Consider the following 26,071-nt stretch of genomic DNA (forward strand, 5'->3'; position numbering starts at 1 on the left):
TTATAGACGCTCAGATCTGCACGCAAAAATCCATCAATTAAGAAGTCCACAGCAGGAACTTGCACTCTCCCAATAATTTACTATTACCCCTGCCCTGCACCAGCTATGGTTTTCCTGCACTAATAGAATTTTTCTAATTTCGTTGACTCTCTTCGATTTTCTTCTTTCCTACATTTTTCTCTTTGGTACCCAAATACCTGTGTTTCATATAGCACATCTGCATGAAGCCCATTTTCTGCATCTTGTCACATAACACTACACTTGCTTTACTCATCTCAGGTTGGCTTAAGTTTTTCAAAACAACCTCAACATGCCCAAAAGCACAGCAGGTCTGATAACTTTCAGTGCAACTTTGATATGTACATATTTCATCTTTTCCACCGCATAACTCCCTTTGTGTTCTATCAAAAAAACTCTAACACATTTATATTTTTTTACTGCAAGTGCAAGAGCAAGCACCTTGCTCAAGATGCAAGCGGTCTCCCTTGCATCACATGCGACTTGGCAAACAATGAAATTCTGTTGAACCATATCTGATACGAGGAAGAGTCGGTGATGGGGATAGTAATGGGGAAAGGCGGTCTTTTATTGACGGACAAATGGATGAAGTTTAGCAAAGCATACTTCAATTGGAGAACCAACAGGACGCAACATTTAGTACTTCTGCTACAGCCATACTGAAAGTCATTAAAATGATTGCAAGGCATGTTGCCACAGGTGAAGCAGTAAAGGCCACCCTTATCCTGAGCAGGTGCCATATTTTGGAATCTGCCGGGCTTTAACTATCAGGGCTCAACATAATAAAATGCATTATATAAAACCAGCAAAAAAATATATATATATATAATTGCCATGCACAAATACAAACTAGTTAATCCGTTTCTGCATCTACCAGGCACTGCACCTAGTACCCAAGGGAGAACCACTCTCTAACCACAGCCAATGCTCAAATAAGCTAATGACAAATCCACTATGGCACATATTGTGGCATTTTTGTAACGCAAGTAGATTTCATAGCGCTAAGACATAACAAAATTCCTTTCATCATAAAAACTGCCCACTGTTTTGCTACTTGCAAACAATGGCAAGTGTGCAAATGCACAGCCACTGCCTTGCAGTCAATGAATAAGTACAGCATCGCAATCGATCACTTAATTCCACCACATTGCACTTCGGCATTTCCATCACACAGCAGGTCTATGCACCGTTGTGCACAAGTACAACTGATACTTAAGATGTATAAGAAACACCAAAGATAGCGAACAAAGCTACAGATTGTGTCAAAGTGTAGATATGACCCTGAGTAAAACCACTGAACATGTCCTTGCAACTGACACTTACAGAACTTTGTCTTTTCCTGCAAAGAAAAGAACAAAGCACGTCTGAAAAAAAAAAGAAACAATGCAAGATAAAAGTAAAAATGTACAAGCATGCTTCAAATAACTCTTGCACATCCATTCAATATAAAAGGGTATTGAAAAAGAGGTGGCCGCACTGCATGTCTCGAGGCCAGGCACAACAAGGTGTGTGGCAAATATCATTGTCAACAAGGCCAATATTAACTAATGTTCAGCTATTTTTTGTCTTCCTTTCATATTATGGCAATGCACAGCAACGGCTCTCTTCAAAACAAAAGTATGACAGCTAAGTTGCAGTACCACTTTGATATGTGTGCTTGACCATGTCACGAGTGGTAGCAGCAACTATGTGAGCTCTTAGCGTGTCGCAGCCATAGCAATATATCTCTGCTGCCCTTGTTGACACTTGTTAACAGAAAAAAGATGGCAGCATTACAGGACTTCCAACTTGAACTTTGAATGCTGAAGCATCAACTTGAACAGCATTTCAAATGTCCCCCACTAAGGCCACTCTGTGCTTAGACAGCAGCAAAGTACGCCTCACCATGACCAAGAGATGACAGTTTATTTCAGGGAGTCACAAAACAGCTACTTTACCATGGTTGACAATATTTACAAAAATGTAAATGGCACAATCACAACTCCACTGAAACACACAGAAGGTAGGGGCTGTGGGGATCTGCCACAAGTTAACTCGCAAACGTTCCTGCAATTACAAACTAAACCAGACTGGCATTTCAGGACAACACACACAAGGTTTGGATGCCACATGACTCCACAAAAGGAGTGTCAAATAAATTAAGAGTAGTCCGCCAAAACTAGGAATGTCATGACTAGCGTTGCACAAACGATTCACCAAACAAGGGTCCCTGAAAGGTTTGGGCTCAGAGTGCCATTGGGTGCAACAATTATGCCTGGAATACAGGGTCTGCATAGTCTGGGAGTGCTCAGCTGGGCCGGGATCGTGCCTTCCTGCGGAAAGGGAAGCAGCCCCGGCGGTCTTCAGCCGGGGGTAGCTCCCAGCACAGATCAGGGGGCCGTGTCTGGCTCGGTCCAAACACGTTGAGCTCCTTGAAGCACTCCGTCTCAATCATCTGTATGCGAACACCAATGGTTAGAAGACCACCACAAGGCTGTCTTCACCACTCACCTCAGTCTGCCAGGGTATGGACACTGAGCCCATATTGAACTGGCTATAGAAGGAGTCGTCACTGGCATCCAGATTGACCCCCTTGACAGTGGAGAACTGCTCGATGTCCAAAACATCCTTCGCATACACAGCGTGTGGCTGCAAAGCAAGGCGGTTTTGAGGCAAATGCTTTAAGTGCAATGCATACAATGACTCACGTCGGGCACAAAGGGCGGTTCCAGCATGCCTGCCTCCAGTCTCTTCCAGTTAAGGCTCTTGAAGAACGGGTGCCGCTTCACCTGGCGGGCACCTGCTCGGCCATCTTGGCAGCCAAGACGCGTTGCAGGGCTCTTTGCCAGCAGCTGCTGACAGCAGTCCTTGGCTTCCTCGCTGAACTTGGCTGAGTACTTCTCCCGCTCCTCCTTGACCCGACGCTCCACCTCCTCACGCTTCACCTTCTCCTTGCGCGCCCGGAAAGGTGCTTGCCCTTCCAGCATCTCGTAGAGCAGGCAGCCAAGACTGAACCAGTCGGGGCTATATGTGTACCGCTCATTGTCGATCACCTCAGGGGCCATGTAGCCCACAGTGCCCACACGACCCCGAACTCCCTCTTGCTCATCAGGCACCTCTACCGCCAGGCCCAGGTCCGAAATCCGTACATGGCCGTGGTCATCCAGAAGAATGTTTTCTGGCTTGAGGTCCCGGTACACTATCCCTTTGGCATGCAAGTGCTCCAGGCCCTGTGTCACTTCTGCCGCATAGAAGCGTGCCCGCTGTGGCTCAAACCCAGGCTCCCCACCCATAGAATACATGTGGAACTTGAGATCCCCGCCATTCATGATGGTCAGCACCAGGCACAGTGCATCCTTAGTCTCATAAGCGTAGGCCAGGCTCACCTGCATTGTGAACACGGCTCGACACAGTCTGCCTAGGCGCTTACCGCTACCAGCAACTACTACTTACCACAAAGCGAGAGTTGACCTTTTGCAGAATCTGCTTCTCAATCAGCACCATCGTCTCACCCCGTCGCTTCTTGATGCGCTTCTTTTCTAATTTCTTGCAGGCATACATTTTTCCTGTAGCACGCACTTGGCAAGCACACACCTCACCAAAGCCACCCTTGCCCAAGACCCTGTACATGCGGAACGTTTTGGCTGTCACGGGCTGACTCTCCAGCCATTTCCACTGCAGGTACCGATCAAAGTACATGCTGCCTTCAAATTCCTGGAATGGCCCTCCCATAAGGAACTCCTTGACAGCCCTGCATAGAACAGACAATATAATCAAGCCTACACTGCAAGGATCAATGCCATATGAAAAATGGAATACGAACAAGGGCTGAGCTGCAACAATTACTTAATTTTATACTGTAGCCGCTATCACAGTGCAGCACATGGTCAAAATATGCTTGCACATACTTTCCATAGGCAGCGACCTTCCGCTATAGCAGTGGTTCTCGGCCACGAATTGTTGGGGACTCTTTGGCACCACAGAAATGATCAAGGAGCCTAGGAATGCAGGGGTAGTGCTGATTGTTACATTACTCAAAGCCCCTCTTAGAATGCTTCTCCAGGCTAAGTCGCTGGCATGTTCGTGCTCAAACTCCTCAAACAAATGGTATTTTGACACGAGTGTTGCTTGATGCTACCTTTCAGTGGGGTATTTGCCTGTTTCAGTCAGAATGAATAGAGAGTGCCCACCGTCTGTGGTGATGCTGCCATCTCTAGATCGGCAGGATTGGGGAGCACTCTTCATGTTGTGCTATCTGCTTTAGTCCTTCTGCGGCCACAAGTTGTTGAGGGCTCTAGGATGTTTGACTCTAAATCCTATGTTGGTTAAAGCAGGCATCATAATCGCCAAAAATATGCTAAGGTTACATAGACATCCGTGAAGGACTAATTATATAGCGCTTGTCTCTCACCTCTGTGAGTCATCCCTTGAGTTTTGTGCTGCAGAATGTTAGTCATGGATCGCCATTTAGCCCACGCCCTTACCCTACCTTTGCGGATTCAGCTGTTGTATTTATGGTCTGGCACTGCCACAGTCAATGCGGACTTCCAATAAATTTTAACCACAGGCAAGCACTGCACCCAAACAGTAACAAACAAAACTTGGCCACCAAATATCGTTTCTGTGCAAAATTTTAATGCAGACTAAGGAGAAGGAGAACCAAGGAGCAGCATTTAGTAGGGGCTCTGAGTTATGCAACAGTCAGTACTATGACAACAAACAACAGGTTACGCAAACAATATGCCCATCCAAAGAACATTTCACTAGTTCATTTATGCTTTATGGCGGCACACAACAAAAGTGAACTTGCAAACAATTGCTTTTGAAATAGGTTTTGAAATAGGAGTGGAGTAGTGAGCATAAGCTGAATCAGTTGCTGTGTTTACATGAACATGACATAAGTCTAGTCAAGTCGCCTTTTTTGGGGAAAAGTGTGAACTTTCCCTCAAAATTTAGCGTGGTTAGCGTGGTTTAGGCTAAATGCGAATTGGGTGTGCTAGCAATATGGTTTCAGTTTCGGGTCGAGGCTCTGTTTTCAAGTTCAAGCAGGCATCGGACAAAAACTGGGGAAATCGTAGAGTGGGGACTTTCGTGCTAGTGCACTAAAACTCAGGACGACACTTAAGCTCCGCCTTAAAGGGGCTGTGAAAGGGTGTCTCAACAAAGATGCGATGTGCCTAAGATGCTAAAGGACACCGCTTCACCAATATCCTCCAAAAGAATTTCTTAGATGCGTTTTGTGGAAGCTGAGTTATCTGCAGTCAAAATTTGAATTTCCGCATCTTTGTGCCTTTCCCTCTCCTCTTGTCACTTTTTTCACGCTTTAAGGTCGGCGCTTCTCCGCCTGGCCTCTCGCACTCGCCCCCTCCACTGGTTGCTGACACGCGTGAACCAATGCTAGCAGTTTGCTGCTGACGTAACGAGCGTTACATGATGTAACGAGCGTGGATGCTGACGTAACGAATGCGGATTCGGGCGAAAGCTCAGCACCGCAGGTCGCCGCTTGGCGCGGAAGCTGGAGTTTTAAAAATTGTATTGTAAATTATTGGCTCACTTTTGAGGTATTGTAGGCGGCATGAACACTCGTTGGCCTGTACTCTACATAATATGAGCACTTTATAGACAACCTCAAACACCCTTTTCAGGGACCCTTTAAAGGTATGATGTGATAGCGTTAACGGGTTCAAGCCCATATATGCAGAATTGGTCGTTCTTTTCTTTACATTCGTATATAGCTGGGACGCCTCATACCACTTCTGGCACAGTGGTGCAGCGGTGAAGCAATGTGCCACTGCCCTACGACGGCAGGTGCCGCCACTGGTGGGGCTTGCGAGACCCACGTTGCTCTCCTTGAGCAACCTCTCATGACTAATCATAAATCATTAAGTGAACTGCCACCTGCCACGGCAGCCAGTTTGTTCACAATCCGGTGAGCAGGTTGTGATGACGTTACAAGGTGACGTGATCTAAGTGGCCCACCTGCCACCCAGCTCTTCATGGTCGCAGTGGGACCAAACAGACAATGGCTAAGCGGCTGAGTGGAAGCATAGTGCTAGCGCACTAAAACTTTGTCAGCGTAAACTGGGCCACTATGTCTTGTGATCCATACAAAAACCGAGGGCTTGCTTAGGGAGGCTCCAGGAATGAAGGCTCCAAGAATGTCTAAACACTCTAAAGGGTCCACAACCTCTTTATGAGAATCAATGCACTAATACCGCTGTCACACGGCATTCTTCGAACGTCTTTCCAGCCAAGGCACTATTTTTTATCAAAGGAGCGAAAGCTCCAAGGAGCAGCAACGCAGCTACATGGTGCAGCCCAAAGGTGAAACACTCATTGAGGCTTGGCACCCGCTGCTGTGCATGAGGTGGGTGAAGTAAGTGTTTTAAAATTAAACTCGGGTATTCTATTCATTCATTGAACTCCGACAATTTTTAGTGTGAAAGCATTCATACGCTAACCACCACTGATCAAGAATCTTGTCACCATAAACATGTACAGTAATTCCTAGTTATAACGAAATCGCTTTACTCGAAATATCGCTTTATTCGAAATTTCTTCCGGTCCCGACCCAAACGCATGCATTTTAAGCTGCATTACTCGAAGTGCACGAAGAGCTTGGCCCACTTAGAGCGAAGTAGGGAGTGGAGGCATCGCTGCCGCGTTTTGCGCATGCAGTGTCAAATTAATACCGCCGACGAATTAGTGTCATGCAGGCACAGAACAGGCCACAAAAGTACCAAACCTACAACGACCGATGACCTGCCTAGTAATGAGTACCAAGCAAGTGCCAAGTGCTCCCATCTTTTTTAAGGAGATGCGAACGGAAGTGCGCCCGAATCAGTCACAACCGCATCGCCGGTGTCCCCCGTGATAGAATCCAAACGAAAATAAAATTTTCATGATGCTTTGCGATTCCAGAAAACCCCGGTCTCTTGGATGCTGAAAATTGGACAAAAGACCGTGGGCAGACTTGCGCCATAGAATTTCATGGGGTGCACTCGGTGAGCAAAATTTTACTGCTCTGAAGAACATTTCTGGCACTGAAACGTGCCAAAAAGCACAAAAGAAGTGTCCCTCCGATTATCATGAGCCCATTCACGCTTGCGAGTCGCGAGCAAGGTGAGCTTTCGGCAACGAACTGAGCTGCTTCCTGGCTCCTGTAGTCATCACTAAGCCTAACCATTTCACATCGGCCAAAGCAGACGAAACTCCCGAAAGGGCGCAAACAACGTCATTCCCGAGAGTTTTCGCTTTAAACGAGACGGCAACCAGCAGGTCGCGCTTGCACATGCGAACAACGGTGTTGTCAAGCTGCTGACTGGTCGCAAGCGACTGCTGGCTGCAAGCCCATTAACGTGTTCGACATGAGGAGCTACATTAACAAATCGGGAAGACGACTTTGGGGAAGCCGGCCTAGAAATTTGCTTGCCGCTCATCATAATCGGCCTGTATCGCAGTAAAAGACCGCCCCTAGCTTTGTTGCACTTTTCACAATGCAAATCAACCAATAACTTGCTGAAAACACAAAAAATCCGAGCGTCGCCAGCGAAGAGTCAGGCTGTCAACATGGCGGGTCAACGCAACCACGGTGTTTCCCCGGCGATTTTCTCTAGCCGGTCATGCTCGATTCGCGCCATCCGACCAGACAAACGGTCTAAATGCATGGTAGGGTCATTTAATTTTGTTCCTAGACATCTGTCAGCGGTGCGGATGCGACGCTGCGCGAACACCGACACCTGAACCGTAGAATTAGCACAGTGTCGTCGACAACGGTGTGTCGAAAAACTAGCCCAAAAACTTAATTGCAAACTTCACAGCTACACACCTCGCGAGAGAAAAAAAAAAAAAAAAAACTGCCCAGTAATCATGCAATTCCCCTACTGCAAAACTGTTCAGTTTTCATGATCGCGCTGCATACCTACAATGAGCGGTTAATAGTTTTTTGAGCACAACAAACACAACCTCAGATTCGAGCCATGGCATTTCTGTGCCCCCCACCCCATGAAAGCGGCCACTGCCTTCGAAATACCCCGAAATACCCCCAGAAAAGCGGCCACTGCCTTCACGATTCGAAATACCCCGAAGGTTGAATGCATGGGTGGCAACCGCGCCATCGTGCAATGCTTGGTCAGATTAGAGCAGGGGTTGCATGCACCCAGTAATTGAGCTTGAAACAGCGAAAGCTCACTGCCTTTTTTGCACCTCAATAAAGTTTTGCGTCACTGAATACATTGCATTTTGATTTCCTCGCCGTTGCAGCGCAATTAAAGCTCGACTGCTTTAGATTTTCCCGGGTAGTCGCTTATATCGAATTACCGCTTATAACGAATTTTTTCGCCATCTCGCTGCCTTCGTTATAACGAGGGATTACTGTACGTACTAGCAACCCGAGCTACTACCTGAGCTTACCCGAGTAACTCGGGTAAGCTCAGGTAAGTTCGGAGGAGTGTCACGCCAATGCACGAGAGGTTGCTCGGGAAGAGCAACAGGGGTTGCACAATCCCTACCGGTGGCTATGACAGAAACAGCCGCCAGCCAGTGCAGTGGCATATTGTTCAATCGCTGTGCCACTGCACTGGTAGTGGTATGAAGACTTGCAGCCATCTGTGAATGTAAGCAGAGGATGACCAATTGTGCATATATGAGCATTAACCTACTAAATATATTGTGTTATACCCTTAAGACTGATCTTAAACGTCCCCTCCAAATGAAGAATGAACACCTGCTTTTGCGCGTCTACTCGGTTTAACCCCTACCAATTCTTTTATTCTTATTGCTTCCTTAAAAGAACTGCAACAGCTACTCTCACCAGCAGCAGCAGGTTTTATGTATTGCTTTGGCGACCACGGACAATCGGTATTACTGCAATAATTTTACTGTCTTGAAATCTGGGCATATAAACACCTGTCCAAAAAGCAAAACCAGACAAACCTTTCGTATTTTTTTATATATTTTTTCTCTGCTTTTATTTTTTGACGTCGGACGGTACTGCGATTGCAGGTTGTTGAAGGCCATGCCTTTGGGTTGCAAAGGTCTTGGACGGGCGCCTTGGCGTCCAAGGCAAATGAGCAACATTTGTGCCATGTAGCCTTTCAACATAAGGACCAGATTCTCAAAGGCCTTTGCTGTGCCCACGTGACAGAGGTATAAGACAGTGCTGCACGTGCCAATGGACACTGAGAGCACCTGCTTTTAAACTTTCAATGTTTATTATACAAGTGACTGCACCTTAAAAAGTAACAATTTGCCCACTAGTGAATAATCCACCAAGGAACTGCCAAAACCACAGAGGAAAATATGCTTTTAGACCATGCAGGCTTTTTGAAACTGTAAAACAACCTTTCATTCAAAGCAGAACACAACCTAAAGAGCTATGTGGATAACCTCACTTAAAAACAACAAGGCCCTTAAAGGAGTATAGACGCCGGAGTTTTGCTTGTGTACCTTCATCTTTCAAATGAAGGAAGCCAACGGCCACCAAAACCAACGAAAGCATAGGAGAATCTCTCTACTCCTTTTTTTTTCCTTTTAACTTGTGATGTTTATCAATGAGAAATTAATTGTGTAATTATTTTATGGCTAAAAGATAATTGATCAGAAAGTAGAAGAAAAAATCAACCACATGCTGCCCATGGGATCCGAACCCGGGGTCAAAATTTGGAGGTCGTGGGTTCAGATCCCACCAGCGGCACGTGGTTGTTTTTTCCTCTACTTTCTGATCAATTATCTTTTAGCCATAAAGTAATTATGCCATTATTTTCCCCTTGATCAACACCTAAAGTTGAAAGGAAAAAAAAAAACTGAAGAAACACTCCCCTATGTTTTCCTTGGTTTCGGTGACCATTGACTTCCTTCACTTGCATGTCATAACGAGCCCCTCATTTCCCTACTCTTGCTTGCTCAAATGATGTGTTAGACATTAGTATACATGGGTCACCATGAGCTATTACCCCCCCCCCCCCCCCCCCAACTGCTAAAATAATTCATAATTAAATTTCTTCTTAATTCTGTTTCAGTCTCATCAACCAAGCAATGGCTGAGAGATGTGAGAGGTGTTTAGGTCACATGAGGCATGAAAAAACTTCAATATAATCACTGATGGATAGTTTTAACTCACTACAATGATTATTAGCAATTATGGTGCAGTTTCTTTCATGCCTCACGTGACCTACACACGTCTTACACGTCACAGCCACCATCTGGTTGATGAAACCGAAACAGAATCAAAAAGAAATTCAATTATAAATTATTTAACGGTCATAGGGGAATACCACGTGGTTATCCATGTACTATTCTAATATTTTATGCAGCATTACAGAGATGAAAACATGCAACTAAAATGAAGTGTCTATAGCCCTTTAACCTGCACGACCCGGATTAAAATGCAATAAATGCCACAAATGTTGAACGAACATACAAGAAAACCATATAAGCACATTTAGCACTAAGAAAACCATATCTGTACATTTAGCACTATCACCAACCTAATGCTTTTAAAAAAACCCACACTGAAGTAGAACACAAACCTCGAGGTCAAAAAATTTTCAGAAATACAACTTCTGCAGAGGCCACAAATATGTTGGAATAAAATGTGTTCATCATAAACTATTAACCACAGGGTTTGTTTTGCTAGGCAAGCTTCCCAACTATTCACAGAAGAACCATACTAGTCTACGGCAGTACTTGGCTTACCTTGCGCATTCAGAAAACAAGTCTTTGGATGCTTCAGCCAAGCCTTGTTTGCATTTCTCCACCAGATCTTCATTGACCACATCTACAAATTCACTTGACTGCAAAACAAAAGTAGCTTATTTAGAGACATGCTAAACCAGTGCTACAGCTTTACCTGTTCACTGAGAAACTTGTTAAATACATCTTGAGCTGCCAAAGCACGATCTTCATCCAACTGCAATTCATATGCTTCCTAAAAGAGGAAAACAAACAATAGGAATTGACAACTTCTTTACTTTTGAAGCTAGAGCTTTGTGCTGGTCAAATCAGGCACCATAACCACCGCAAAATATGCAAAGGTTACACAGACATCTGCAAGAACTAAGCATGTATACAGAGCAATGAAAAGAATTAGGGACATCGAAATTTGGGCTGTACCAATATTCCACTCCTTAAATGCGCAATTACTCTACCAGAAAAGATTTTGAACCGAAACGAATATTTTATGACGAGCTGTAGAAGGTCTGGGTCACCCAAGGCTTAAAGAAGACAGCATGCATGGTGGAATGGGCCAGAAAAATTCAAGCATGAAAACAGCTTCCCTTTTCTGGCCCAAAGAAACTAAACGCGCATTATGATACTTTTTTTTTTCGAAGTAATAAATTATGGCCAATTATCAGTAAAGTTTCTGTAAAGCCTGCTCAACTCAGTCTGCTCTCCTGATACTACTCAAGGAACTGACATGAAATACAGGAGGTAATAAACTGACTCTCAGGATATTTGTGTCTTACAGTTAAGCTTCCGACTCACTCAACCATACTGTTTTTCTAAGAATGCATACTATAAGTACTTAAGGGGGGAGCCTGGTCTTGAAAAAAAATTTTTTATTAATGAAGTCATAGTTAATAAATCTTCATGGAACATGTATTTTTGTGTGCCAATTCTAAATATGTCATTTAATTTCATGTAAAACAATTCCTTGAGCACTTATGTAATTTTTATGCATATATTTTGTGAAGAGCCTTGAAAAAATTTGCTGCGGGAAACTTGCTAATATGTATGCCATTGGGTTCTCTTGATACCAAGGATTGCAATAAGGGTGAAATTGTCTTCCTGCCCATGATAGAACTTAAGTTATAGGGTTTTGAAGTTCTCACTTCAGAAATGCGAAGTAAAGTGTGTATTCTCGCTTCTGAAATGGCAGCTTCAATACCCTATAACTCAAGTTCTATGATAGCCAGCATGATAATTTTACCCTTATTGCATTCCTTGGCATCAAGAGAGCCCAATGGCATATTCTTGTTTCTGAAGTGGCAGCTTCAATATCCTATAACTCAAGTTCTATGATAGCCAGCATGATAATTTTACCCTTAATGCATTCCTTGGCATCAAGAGAGCCCAATGGCATATTCTCGTTTCTGAAGTGGCAGGTTCCATATCCTACAACTCAACTGCTATGATAGCCAGCATGATAATTTTACCCTTATTGCATTCCTTGGTATCAAGAGAGCCCAATGGCATACATTTCAGCGGGTTTCCGACAGCAAATTTTCTTCAAAGCTTTCCGCAAAATACTTGCATAAAAATTACATAAGTGCTCAAGAAATTGTTTTACATGAAATTAAAACATATTTAGAATCAGCACACAAAAATACATGTTCCCTGAAGATTTCATAATTATGACTGCATTAATAAAATTTTGTTTTTAAGACCAGGCTCCCCCTAAAGACAAAATGCTCTTAAAATCATATATCGAGGGCATAAGCAGCATGCAGTGATTAACATCCATCAGTCCTCATTTAAAAAAAAAAATACCACAAGGCTCAACACAAAAAAGCAGGTTAAGACCATTTTCTTTTCTTGTAAGCAGTGCATCTCCTCGAGCCATTCAAATGTGGTTGCACCCTAATCACTTACAAATCCTTTTATAGAGATTATTCACCCTCAGATTTGGCGGGCGTCAAGAGGCACTCCCCAGCGGCAACACTGTATCCCGACCAGCACCTTATTTGTTGGGAGGGTCAGAAATAAAAGCAAAGGGTGTCCACGCAGCAGAAGCAGGTGCTCTGCTGTCACTATACCATGCTAGAAGCTGCTCGCTGTCTGCAGGGTGCTGGGCCTCCTAATCGGATTATTCTGCTCAAATGGATTACCCCACTCTTGAGGTCATGATGCAATGTGAGGCAATCACCGTGTTGTTGCACAGCCATGGTTAACTGCATAGGCGCGCTCTCTAAGTGACGTCACATAAATAATCTAGTGAATAATAATTAGGTGCATAGAGGAAATACGATTAAAGTTGCCCTTACTGACAAGCATGCAAAATTTTTTTTTTTTTCTCTGCTGATGATGCTTGCCCGTTTCCAGAAACTTCTGCAATTAAATTTCCACTTTATCATTCCCCTTTTCAGTCTGACTAAACCAGACAGTCTTGAGTACCACAATTAAAACGCCCATGTAACACAGGCAACTCATAATACAATGTGTACTTTTTTTTGCTTTCCACTGTCACCGTAACTATATAAGCCGCGCTTTGACAGTCTTTACTATTCTTACTTTTGCCCTGTATCTGCTTTTATAGGATGCTGCTGCCAGCAAAATGGCCATTATTGCTGCATGAAGCACTGAAAAACAAACTTTGCAATGTAAAAATATAGCCTTGTGGTTGAAACCACCAAGACTGACTATGTTCTTTACGAGACACCAGCAGAAACATCATTACTGACATGTATGCATCTGTGTCCTGCTACCAGGTTCACAAAGCAAGGCAAGCACACAAATTGCACTAGAAAGAAAAATTGGCTGCTACAGTGTTCATCTGAAGGTTAAGAAAAAAAAAAACTACATAATTACTTTGCATGCATGTCACCTTCTGAGTGTTTCTGCTTTTTTTTAATCCTCCATGAATGAAGGTGTAGTTTCTAATACTCACGAGCTCTGGAATCCTTTGAAAAACACTTGAAGCTGCCAAAGAGCTACCAAAGCTGCCAAAGCCTGAATTCATTATGGCAACGTTTTATATTTGAAAAGTTTGGACATTTGCATCACCCTGCTAATTTGTTTACTGATACTTCAATCTCTAGTGTCGGGATTATAACACGGTAGGAAACCAAAGCAAGCACACAAAACAAGAAAAAGAAAAGGAAACGAAGTGTCTTCTGGCATGCTAGTTGGTGCACTTAGTTCATTTTCAAACTGCGTGAAATGACGAGGACAGAGTGACACACACACACACACAGTGCAGCGCATGTCCCCTTACTCGACTTTGTTTCGCTCAGTTTGAAAATGAACAAAACGCACCAACTAGCCCGCCAGAAGATACCCCTTGGAATATATTTCTCCTACCCTGGGCTCTATGCTGCTTTCCACGTCCAAGCACTAAGCCACAACCATTTTGCACTGTGTGTGTGTGTCCCATTACTCTGTCCTCATTTTGCACAGTTTGAATATGAAACAAGCTAACAGTACAAGCTGAAGCTGTGCTGCTAGCTTCACCAATAAAATACAATGAATTCAAAATGATACCAAACAATACAACAAAAAACAGTAACTTAGGCAACGCAATAACACACAGTAGGCAATATACTGTGTAAACAATGTCAGTGACAGCTTTAGCACTTCACTGTAAGTGAGGCTATTCCAAACTGAGATAGCTTTAGAAAGAAATATGTAGTTAAAGTAGTTATTACACAGTAATTCATATTTAATAATGCCAATGTACTTATTAACTTTGTACTTCTTTCTTTTATCCTTACGGCATTGGCACAGAGGCTACACACTGAAGAAAGACCAAATGCAATAAACTCGTCAAATTTACTTGCTGAAAACTGCATACAGCAGCACATACCACTAGAACTTTGCGTGACTATGCACAAATTGCGCTGACTCCCAGTGGTATTAGCTCAGCCTTCATGAATTTCCTTGTCTGACAGGCACAGCAGTTCCCAATTTGTAATATGTTAAAAGACAGCATAAATGGCTTATGACAAGTTTTGGCATGCATTGTGTTTCATTTTTGCTGCTTTCTTCTGTAAACTTGGTGAGCAAACACCAAGTGAGAACAATGTGAGCCCAAAGGGGGGGCATTCACCACAGAATAAGAGCTAGACAAGGCTGTGCACTAGGCAGCTGTCAAATTATAAAGAACGGCAGAGGGCAAACAGCACTGCACTGAAAGACATGCATTAAGCACTGCAAACAACACCAATGTGAAGCGTGCCTTGAAAAATTACTGCATCCACCAGAAAACCGAAAGTTATATAAAAAAAATCTATTACAAATGTTGCTTTGAGCCAAAAAATCTTCAGTATTTAATTAGTCCTGTACATAACATACATACTGAATAATTAATGTCTAAAGCTAATAGTGCACTCGAATTTCTACGCATCATTATCCTGAAAGCTATTGTTATACACAACTTGTGTATGTTCACAGCTGAAATGTGCATCATCTGTTTGAGATCCACGCCAAACAACACTTTCCGATAAGCCTGAAGCTGTGCAAAATCATTCCGTACGCTTCATTTTCAACAACTACCACAGAACAGCTGCTGCAATGCAAATGAAGACAGTTTTAAATTTATCATCATTTACAATCTCCAAGAAGACCTCCGATTTATGCTTATTTCATAAAATGTATTATCTTAACCCAGCTCTCCCCTTTCTCTGGATCTGCCTAGCGATGTTCATCTCTTCTTTCCAAGACCATATTCACAAAGTCAGCATGCCGCACTGTCAAACAACAACACATTTATGCTCATTCTTCACTCAGACTAGTAACAATTGGAATATCCTGCCTTCAGCTTGCGCATGTAAAAAGGCCCAATACATTTTAAAAATGCGATAACTTATTACATAGTGTCGTGATATCTTTTTGTCCTTCTGATTTTCGTATTGTAATTTTTGCCCCTCCTCTTTAAAATGTATGTTAGACAGTAAAAGCTACTGCAACACTAAATTCGTCAGGTAACAAACGAACAAAACAAGCCATGCCTGAATAGTCTTCCCATTAACTAGGTCTGGTCCTCCCTGAATCGAACCCCGAAATTAACAATATTATACACAACTGCTGTAAAAAAAATGAAACAGCCCACGACAATGCGACATAAGATGAGGGCACCCACTGCAAAGTCAAGTATTCTAGCCAACTGTAGCCAGCAGGTCAAAGATAGCATGTGTTACCTATGACTTGGTTTTGAAAGCAGAGGGTCAGAAACTGTGTGAAAAGCAAAGTCCCGAAGGCAGGTTTTTCCTCAAATGCTACAACTGTATGACAGGATGTTCAATACTGCTGCATCCTGGGCCCAACGCTACCATGCATAGGTGACTTTTGAAGCAGCACACTTTCACTAGGCAGGGTTTTGTACATGATAAATTTGAGTTATTATAAATTTGTTTCTCGAAAAAAACATTCTGATACAATAAAACAAAATAAAAAAATAACAAACAAAAATAGTATATTTTTCCCATGGTAAGGAAAGAGTTACACCAGATCGCATCTTTCTTTTGCAATGCGCTCAATGATGTCTTTAATTTCATGCGTGCTCATATCTATTAGCGAAATGTTGAATTGGTTAACACACTATCACTTTTTGCCAGTTAAATGCAAGAAGTGTACCTGAGAAATCTCCATCACTCCTGATCCTTACAACTGAATTCAACTACTTTACTTTGCCAAGGCTTAACCTTAACTTTTTCGCTAAAACTGGCACTTAAGCTTCAGAAACTGTTCAAGCTATTTAAGTCAATTTCAACATGAAAAATAAGAAAAAAATACGATAAATTAGTTCAAATTTACAGTTAATGTTACTGCTACACAATGCTCAAGAAAAAATACTTTGTCCAGTTTTCAGTCTTTACATGCATACCCATTTCACAAACGCCATAATTTGTGAGGGTGAAGTGAGGGCCAAGGACTTGCTGAGGCATTCATTGTGAACATAAAACTAACTTTATTACTGAGGCACGGCACCTCACCACATGCATGAAACTGCGCCAAACCAGTGTGCAGAGTGAAACTAGACACAGAGGTGATCTGCAACCAGGCCTGGCCTCGCGCAGGCAGCACTAGCAGTCAGTCTATAGCACACAATTTACACTTCCACTGTACAGCCCACTGGTGCACCTATGCAAATGTTATGCACTTCTCATTACTACACACAAATGGTAAACTACAACCAGGGAATTATACGCACAGAGGAGGTTGTACTGACCCACTATGGTGCCATCATGGTACCACCATGGTCACCCTCAAGGGTTTGATCAGCAGCTCGTATTTTAATAGAACGTTTGCATGACAGGACATTGTATCATAATGACAGCCATCATGGTTTGCAAAAATGCAGAGGGTGTGTATGGAAGAGTGCCCCCCGTTTTGACTCTGGAGTTGGCATACTAGTGCGAAAGCACTGTTCCGATGGGTAAACCCCAAGCAAGATCTTGCAATGTTTGTGGGTTTGTGCCAAGAGCATAGCATAAGTAAATGAAAAATAAATAAATAAGGAAAATATTGAAGCGACAGGGTTTATAACCCGCGGTGGCGCAAACAGCTCAGCTTCGCTGGCCAGTGCATAAGAGCACTATGCATCACTGCAGCCGATCACACCTCGTGTTAAACTGCAACACACTCTTGCGTTGTGCATTGCACATCGTCATCTTCATCAACTTCCATCTGCGGTGCGAACAGATTAGATCAGTTTAACCTCGACCAGAGCTTAACCCGAGTCTAATATCGTCGCCAGATGTGCCGGCAACCCAGCAAAGCAAAACCATGAGCCTGTCAGGCTAAACACATGCTTTCGCACATCTACTCAGTTTAACTACGTTAAAACCTTACAATATTTTAACTTTATGGTTGCAACCATTCACATTAGATAAAATAAATATGCATGCCACTGAGGCATGCAAAGGCCTTTGAATTGACAGCCTTACCAGCTCAACGGCCACCTGACTGGTGTTACACAGGAGATTTGAATGGCAACTAATCTGGCAACGTATCAAGTCAACAGATGGCTGCTAACTATACTGAGCTTTGAAAGGCCTTCAAGTGAAAGCAGTGCACACTCTTGAATGCAATGTGCTCACAACTGAGATTTTCAGAGATATTCAAAACAGTACAACTGCAAAAAATTGAAGACAGTTAAAAAAACATTGCATTCAGCAACATGTGCGCTGACAGAATCGCACAAGATGTGGCTGAAGACTATGAAAAAAAAAAATGCATGAGTGCAATTTTTGTACATTTTAAAATAGGCCAATACTTTGAAGAATACACAAGCACATGGCATAGGATTACTTAATGTAGCAAGGCCTTAGACTCTACAATGTCGAAGCAACAAAGCATTCTCCAGTTTTACGGAGTAAAAGAGCCTCTAAGTAAGAGATCCCTAACTCGAATGACAAGTAAATGTAGCCAGCTTTGACAAGGGCACAAGTTTCGTACAATTTTTTCCGGCTCAAAATTGACAAAAAGTGTTCGAAAGTTACTTCTTCACCACTCTGATACGGTTAAAAATGGTTTACCAACAGACCACTCCATGATTTCGGTGATATGGTTCATTTTGACCATGGACACCGCCCTGGGTAGCATGCCCAAAGGTACAGGGGCAGGTTTGAATCTCTTTGCTATCATACAGCATCATGCTGCACATTTCTTTCTCAATGAAGTGTTTGTGAGCGTGCTCTCCTCGGCTTTCACATGACTGCCAATCAATGGTAACATTTTCCGTGAAGAGCCACTCAGTCACAACAGACAATCTGAACGATAGAGACTGAAAAAAGGTTTGAGGGCTTTCATGTTTTTGAATACAAGATGTGAAAGGCTGTAGCATAGGAAGCACTGTGCTACACACCACCATGTGCAAAACAAGCTCACTGCAGAAGAAACTCCCAAAAAAACAAATATTTTAGTTTTGAATGCAATGTAGACCATAAAAAAAAAAAAGCAGTACTTCTTACCACAGCATCTAAGAAGCTGTTGCACTTGCAGTAATGGGGTTTTGTCTGGCAGTACTGCCGAAAGAGGAGCCTGCCGATAGGCTGCTGCTCCACAATGTACCCGTAAGAGATGTCTGCAAGCAGAGACAAGCATAAGCCACAGCGAGAAACATGGCATGAAAAATGACAAACATGCGCCTCCCGCAACAGGCTTGTCTGAAAAGATCCCATCATTTGTTTGAACAGCACTGATGACAGATCACACAGGCAAATCCAAAACCTGCATCATGGCCCTGCTGTGCTGTTTGTGAATATCACATTATAAACTTCAACAGCAACACTGGAAATGCTATTACCAGCCAATGTTACTAAAAATGTCAGCAGGATCTGCTAGACCCAGGCAAATAAGAACACTGTGCTATACAAGAAACAAATTTTGAATGAAGATAAACCGCAACATATACATTATTCCCCATGCTATGCAGCAGCATGTGCAATCCATCCCATCTACTGCAACAAAATTATGAAGTGCTTCAAGCAAATTTTAGTAACTATGTTCACAGATGTTTACACAAGCTGCATTTTTTGTTGTTTAGTTACTATTAAACAACAAGATTAGTTGCCAACTATATAATCACTGAGTTAATAACTATGTTTTCAAATAGAAAGTTTTAGGTAACACCAGGCCAAGTCTGATAAACACTTTACAGCAACCAACTTTTTTTTTCAACCAACTTTAGGGAACTCACAAAATTGAAAAGATGAATGACAACATACCTGCATGATAAGATTACAGTGCTACCAAACCAAAAGAACACCAACATGCACACCAAAACAACTATTAGCAAGCTTTGAGTCTAGCAGACACTTGACAGTGTTTTGGATTTCTAATGGCCTAAAGGTCAGGGCCAGAAGCTGATGATGCACTGTGAAAAAAGTATGCCATCTGCTCTCGTTGCAATAAGTTAATGAAAAGTTCAACAGAATGGGGCAGAAGGAGACCTGAAAGGAATATGTACCCTTAAGGTAAGAAGTTGGGCTAGTTGGTACGTATTCATGGTTAATGAGCAAAAAAAAAAGAGCGCTTGTGTCGTGTTGTCATCTTATTGTCTTTTTTTGAGCTCGTCAACCATGACCATGTACCCTCCCTTTCTCCATTATGTGTCCGAAGCTTCCAGTGCCTATCTGCAGAAACAAAGTACTGTCAGGGAATGTGACCGACTCCGTTATTAAGTCATGTTTGTCCCCTGGGAATGGGTGTGGTTTGAGCACCACAGTGTTGCTTAACTCTGTGACATGGGAAAAGATAATGTGGAAGAAGAGAAAGAAAAGGAGCGAAGCTTAAGCTAGAAAGAAGAGGTCAAGGGTGGACGACCTCAGACTCAAACTGCACGTGGTGTACATGGTGTTGTGCCATATAAGGGCATTGCAAGCTATGAAGATGGAAATGCTGGCTTGTCAGGTGCTCGGGCCTTAAGCCACCTTTCTCAGACATCTGGCTAAACTGTTGCTGTGGTCACTGCTTGCTGCTTTGTCTCTGACAACCTACCTCGGCCACTAGTTTCAGCATACTTTGCTGCTCCTGTCATCGAACCCAGTCCTACTGAGCCATTATCCCAATGGAGAAAAAGTTACTGGTCCAGCCAGTAGTCAACACTTCATGTTTCTTGGTGTTGACAGAGAGGCTGGCTTCTGGTTTTCGACCACTGTCCCCAGATCAGCCAATGGAAGGAAGGAAGGAAGGCCTCAGACGTTGCTGGCACATACCCACTACGGGGGAGTGGCCAAGACACAGGCGGTTAATTACTGGATACAGGAAAGTTTTGACGGGAAAAGGAGTGGTAATAGTATGTAGTCTGATAGATTGGAAGAGGGAAGGACAGGGGTCCTGTTAACTTGGAGATCAAAGACGGGACAATTGCTTAATGTGCATAATAGTACACAATGCCTGTAATGTTGCAATGTCATACCGACTGAGGGCGGGAAAAAGAAATTAGAATGGGAGTCGCTGCGTTTCTTGAAGAAAATTTTGCACAGCAGAGCGCACACTCCTGTCGCTTCGTCCAAGCAAAGAAGCGCCAATGGAAAGAACAACCGCGGAAGACACAGGCAAGCCCAGTTGATGAAATGGAATTTGCAAAAGACGCTTCCTCAAATGAGAAAAGCGGCGGCAGAACAGCAGGAAGTGATCTATTGTCTCAGGGATGCCCTCACAGTAAGCTCATGCTATCTCTTCCTTGACCTAGGATATTACAGCTTGTGAATGGTAGATTTTTTTTCCAAAGTCCTTAAGCGATTCAGCATAGTATTTTGTAGTTGTGCCACGGCATGTCTTGTTCAATGGTGACTGTAGCGTTCTTTTGTGCAACGTATTCACGCATGTTAAATTTCACACAGGCAGCTTTGTTTTCTCTAACACTGTGCCAATGCCTCAGTAGCACTGAAGTTTCCTTAATTCATCATACCTTCATTATAACAGTGTGCCATAGCAAAGTGAACTAATACCGAGTATTGGGCTAGTTGTTTGTGTAGAATAAAAAAAAAAAAAGCTAAGTATACAGCAAGCAAAAGAGACAGCGCTACGTCTGAATGCTTCTTTCTTGGCTCTAGTTTTACAGAGAAGAGAAATATCCTAGTTATTTTGGTGTACACTTACAACAAATGCAAACATGACACATTGATCAGTCACCATACAATTTTTTCATGAAGAGCATGGGCAAACACAACCATCAGGTGTATTTCATAGGTATCGAATTCTGTGAGTTGTTTTAGAAATGGTACAGATCTTCACGGAGAACTTTTATACTAATGGAAACACTCATTACGTATACCCCAATGCTGGAAGCAATGACCAGTGAGCACGATGGCAACTGCACAGTGCTGAAAATTCACCCCAGCACGCTAGACTGCAATTAAACACCTTTAGTGTAGCATACGTTAACTTCCATTTCCACACACAAACCCATTATGGCACAGCCATACGTCTTGTTGATGACAGTATAAGTGAACCATGCTACCACTGCAACCAAGAGAACAATGTGGTACCATCAGTTGCAACTACACAAAGTACTTAAAGTTGGCAATGTGAAGGGAGAGTAACCCGTAATAAAATATAACACTTTTAAAGTAAAAAAATTTATTTACTTAACAACATGTCATATTTCACTACACAATGTAGCTAGCTTAATTTATGCAATTTTCAATGCCAAATTGAATTTATAATGTTTCATTGTTATTACAATGCTTTAATCTGCCCATATGAGACCGGAACATTTAATTTTTAATGTAATCTCATAGTATGTCTTGGGCAGTTTTCGGTCCTTTAAAAGGGATGCCGAGGACAACTCCATCCGATTTTTGATCTTTGTAAAAATTATGTGGTACTTTCTGGGTATGGTGACGTTCTTCTGGCAGTAAAAAGACACATTTCTAGCAAAGAAAATTGCATTTAAAAGTTTGCCTGAATCTTGTAACGTCTACGCTGAAAAGGACTCCATGAACAGTCAATGGTGATGTAACGACACACTGCAGCTTACTTGCGAAATTGGCTGGTGAAGGCAACCTCTGTAATTCATTTTTGGCCTTTTCTAGCTTATAGAAGCTCCGTTTTCAGTGAAAGCAGTGTCTTTGTCAGCAGAATGCAGTAACCCATCGATACAGGTTAACCTCAATTTGTCCTCAGTGTCTCTTTAAGACAAACTCTATGATACTGAACACACTGCATACTGCATAGCTGAGGAGCCTTTATTTAGTTTCCTAAAGACTTGTCATAAAAATAAACTGGTTAAAAAATTTTTGCAAAAATTCATTCAACATGGTGAGAACAATGACAAAGAGCAGGTGGCTGTGCATGCAACGCGTAATTACACTGCATTCAAAGAGCAAACATTCTGCTTTTTAAACACAATGACTTTTTTGCATGGACATGTCAACTGTGAGCAACGAATGTTGCAAAATAGGCTAAAATCTACAGCATCTGAATAGCAGACTTCAAGTACTGCATGGGGTTCCTGAAAACGTATTTTAAAGTTTAATAATTTTTTGAAACACTTATGCTTGTCTCATTCCTAGTTCACTGTGAGTGCATAGATGCTCTTACACAACTTCATATTTCGGGCACTTTTGTCCAACTGGACTTCAACAATTTTTACAAGGTTCCATAATGACTCACTGCAATCCCAAACAAGAAAAAAAAAGTCCCTACCAAGACCAATAAACACCTATGCCTCAAAGAATGCTAGAAAACTGATACACTGGGTCAGGTACCAAGCATGTCTGCTGAAAATGTACACTGTCAGAAGAAAAAAGAAGAAAAAGTTGAGTTTTTTTTTCTTTTTAATCCAAACTTTCAGTGACACAAATAACTCTGCAGCTTTTCATCGTCAGGCTAATTAGACCCACAAATTCATTAGCACATTCAACGCAAACAAGTGACAGCCTACACCACAGAAATCTTCATAATCACATCATTTTCAATGTCAAGAAAATCCAAGAATGTGGATCTATAATCATCAAAATCAGTGTGTTGTGAACTGTGCTACCTAGTGACTGATGTCGTTTAAAACACATACAAAGATGATCCAACCTGAGACCTGCATAACAGATAAAAACATGACTCAATGCAAAGATAACCCTTGAATCATGCTAAATTAACAGACAGCAAAAAAAGGAAAAGCTTTTAGAAAGAGGGACCAGAACTTACGATATTTTTTTAAACCTGACCTAGAAATGTGCAGCACTCAAGAACACATGAGAAAACACCAACGCAAATGTAAATGATCAATTTTACAAATATGCTGATTAGTCCAGATATAATAATAGAATGCATATCAAACGATGCAGTTCATTCCAGATACATTGCGTTTGGCTGAAATTCCTGCAGCTTCAAAAACAAAAGTTAGCATACTTTTCTTTGAATGGTATGCACAAAAGGAACATGATGCCATCATTTAATGATATACTGCAAAGTATGACAAGTGCAATAACCATTACAATATCACTGCACTGAAATTAGCTGCTCATTTTTGAGGCAGCTAAGAAAGAGAGCACAAAGGCCATGCTGCCAAAAGTCAAGAGCATGGATGCAGTGGAAAATAAAGTGAATGTAAACAGTACCCACACTCTTGCACTACTTCCTGATAAGGAAGGAACACTGAATTCAATCACCAGAGAATGACACAGTCTCAAATGATGCAGCAAAGCATTAGCAAACATCTTCACGTAGTACTTACAGGCTAGTATGGAACAAACATCCACATCCCACAAAACTTGGCAACATGAGCTAGCAGCTGCTGCACTTAAAAATTACAGCCAATGTCAAATATCAGGAAACTGCTTACAAGAATGCTGAGGAGCCCCGAGTGCCCCTGTTTGAGGCAATCAAAAGCACACCGACATGGAGTTGCTTACCAACTTTGTCCCTGAGATATACGCACTGTGAAATGTGCGGAAACTGCAGTATCTTCTTCCATTTTTTGCTCTTGCCTTTGTTTGAGTCTGCACCACCTGTCGGGTTAGAACACGCATCAGTTCTTGACAAAACTCCAACATGCAATCCCAGGTGTGCGTCAGCATGCTCAGTGTCCGATTTCCCTGCTCCTCTCACGATTCAATAGTAGTGCGAACAGATAACGGCGCTATAGGCAATGCTCTTGTGCGTGCATGCTCTGGGCAGCGTTGTTCGAAGCCAAGTGCGTCTGCTCCGCAGAAATGCGTCTGAGCGTTTGCGCCCACCGCGCAACAGGAAAAAGTTGTCGCCGGTGGATCCTTGAGATTCTCACAAATGCGCCGCCAACGTTACCCACGTTCAGGCTGCGGCAACGTATGGAGAAAAGCCCCAGGCTCGCAGATGCTAAAACCAAGGCGGCGCGCACTGTAGACTACACAGTGGATCCCTGCGTGGAAACCACAGCAGCACAAACGGCGGCAGTTCAGGGCCGCCGAAATGGCCGGCCGTGGCTTGCTTTCTGCCCGGCGACGCGACGCACGAAACACAGCGCCAGAAAACGAAATGCTTTGAGGCACTGGGCTTTGTGGCGCATTCCTAGCGGCAGCATTTTCAGCGCGCTGACCGGCGCTCGCCGATCACAGGGGCCACGCCGAGCAGCGCTGAGCATTTCATTTCGGAAACTGCGCGAGGCCGCCGTGAACGAGCCGCTCGCGCCAGATAGACGCACGCGTGAAGTCTGATCGCCAAGAAAGGCCCGGAGGCAAGCTGGCCGATGTCGGCACGAAAGGTGGCCTACAGCCGGCATTTCGCACCCAACCACCACCCTCGCAAGAGAACGTGCAGAATGCATGCACCTGGCCTACGGAGACGAAAACACCAACCTTCCCTGGCCTTGAGGTAAACCGTGTTGGCGACAATATTCTCCAGTTCCATCAGTTCCAGCTTGAACGCAGTTTGGTCCAACGGCGGGTTCTTTATGGAACCCACCCCGTTTTTGTTCAGCCCTTAGTCGATGAGAATATTTCTACGGACTCGTACAATAAACACATGCCCGAAGTTTGTAAATTTCCGTTTCACCTCGCTGAAAACTGTCCTGGCGCTACAGTGGACTGCATTTCGGCTAGTTCTGCCTTTTCTCTCAGTACACCATTCCAGATCAAACTGAAATATAAATATCTATGAATAAATACTAGGTATAAATATAACAAGAAAATAACAGTCCTCCACGGAGCCTTGGGTGGGGTAAAATGGCGGTGAGCAGAGATGCGTCGGACAGCGAGGCTAGCCATTGGTCAGATTTTTGCGCATTATTTATTGCTTTTTCAGTGCGTCCACTAGAAATAACAGGTAGTATAGGATAAAAACTGGCGTTTATTATCGTTAGTATTGTTCATTTACGTTCACTAGTTTGACGCATTCAGTAACGGCGTCTGTTTGAATGCAAGTTTACAATAAAAGGTTAAAGAGATATACCGACGCACGCAACAGGAGCGGATTCCGGCAGGGAAGCTTAAGTGATAGCATTTTCTTTTCCATTTTATGCGTTTTCCTCTTTTCATGTCACATAGTGAACAATGCGACGGGCGCCAAAGCGTGAATAGTGGAACGAGGAATACGTTCATGCTTGAAACTTGCGCAGTAATTCTGAATTCTCCGCATTCGTCTGCTACTATAGGCGACTTTTGATTGCAGATATTCCTTTATTTGGCGCTTAAGATTTCAGTGATGTTTTTATAAATATATAAATGTTTTTTTTTCTTCCTGAGTACCACCGTTTTTGAACACACAGGTTCTCGTCGTCAACCCGACGATGTGCAGCAGTAGCAGCTGTGCAGTCACTTCGTACCTTCGTACGCGCGCGCGCTAACAACATTGGCAATTTTAGTTGACCTACGCCTTGGCTCTCGGTTATCTCGGTTTTTGCAGGTTTTACCGTGTTTGCTGTGATTATGTGTTTGTCGTGAAGTGCGATGCGCAGCGCAGACCATAGCAGTGCATATATGTTTATGTTATGTTG

The 26,071-nt window shown here is 43.0% G+C and overlaps 1 protein-coding gene across 2 annotated transcripts; it reads right to left on the reverse strand.

Annotated features, from left to right (window-relative positions):
• Nucleotides 1–562: 562 nt before the first annotated feature.
• Gprk2 (G protein-coupled receptor kinase 2) lies at nt 563–25,586 on the reverse strand. 2 transcript variants are annotated; one of them, XM_077645947.1, is made up of 9 exons: nt 24,936–25,586; nt 24,015–24,110; nt 18,627–18,739; nt 10,847–10,924; nt 10,693–10,790; nt 3,451–3,748; nt 2,706–3,383; nt 2,509–2,646; nt 563–2,452 (listed from the first exon to the last, which is right to left on the reverse strand). In XM_077645947.1, exons 1-9 carry the CDS (start codon nt 24,985–24,987, stop codon nt 2,306–2,308), a joined length of 1,698 nt encoding a protein of 565 aa, XP_077502073.1. In that variant the 5' UTR covers nt 24,988–25,586; the 3' UTR covers nt 563–2,305. The 2 variants fall into 2 exon arrangements, with proteins under 2 accessions (XP_077502073.1, XP_077502074.1); XM_077645948.1 differs by having other exon boundaries at nt 24,015–24,101; nt 24,936–25,566.
• Between the last annotated feature and the right edge of the window lie 485 nt (nt 25,587–26,071).

This window comes from Amblyomma americanum, chromosome 1, assembly GCF_052857255.1.
Source record: "Amblyomma americanum isolate KBUSLIRL-KWMA chromosome 1, ASM5285725v1, whole genome shotgun sequence".
Taxonomy (NCBI): Eukaryota; Metazoa; Arthropoda; class Arachnida; order Ixodida; family Ixodidae; genus Amblyomma; species Amblyomma americanum.

What these genes read in the sequence shown, in the direction of transcription:
- Gprk2 (XM_077645947.1), bottom strand. Translation starts at nt 24,987, where the DNA reads ATGGAACTGGAGAATATTGTCGCCAACACGGTTTACCTCAAGGCCAGG. An exon ending in ACAGCTTCTTAGATGCTGTG is followed by an intron (nt 10,925 to 18,626) that starts GTAAGAAGTACT and finishes TTCCTCTTTTAG; the next exon opens with GAAGCATATGAATTGCAGTT. An exon ending in AACCGCCCTTTGTGCCCGAC is followed by an intron (nt 2,647 to 2,705) that starts GTGAGTCATTGT and finishes CTTGCTTTGCAG; the next exon opens with CCACACGCTGTGTATGCGAA.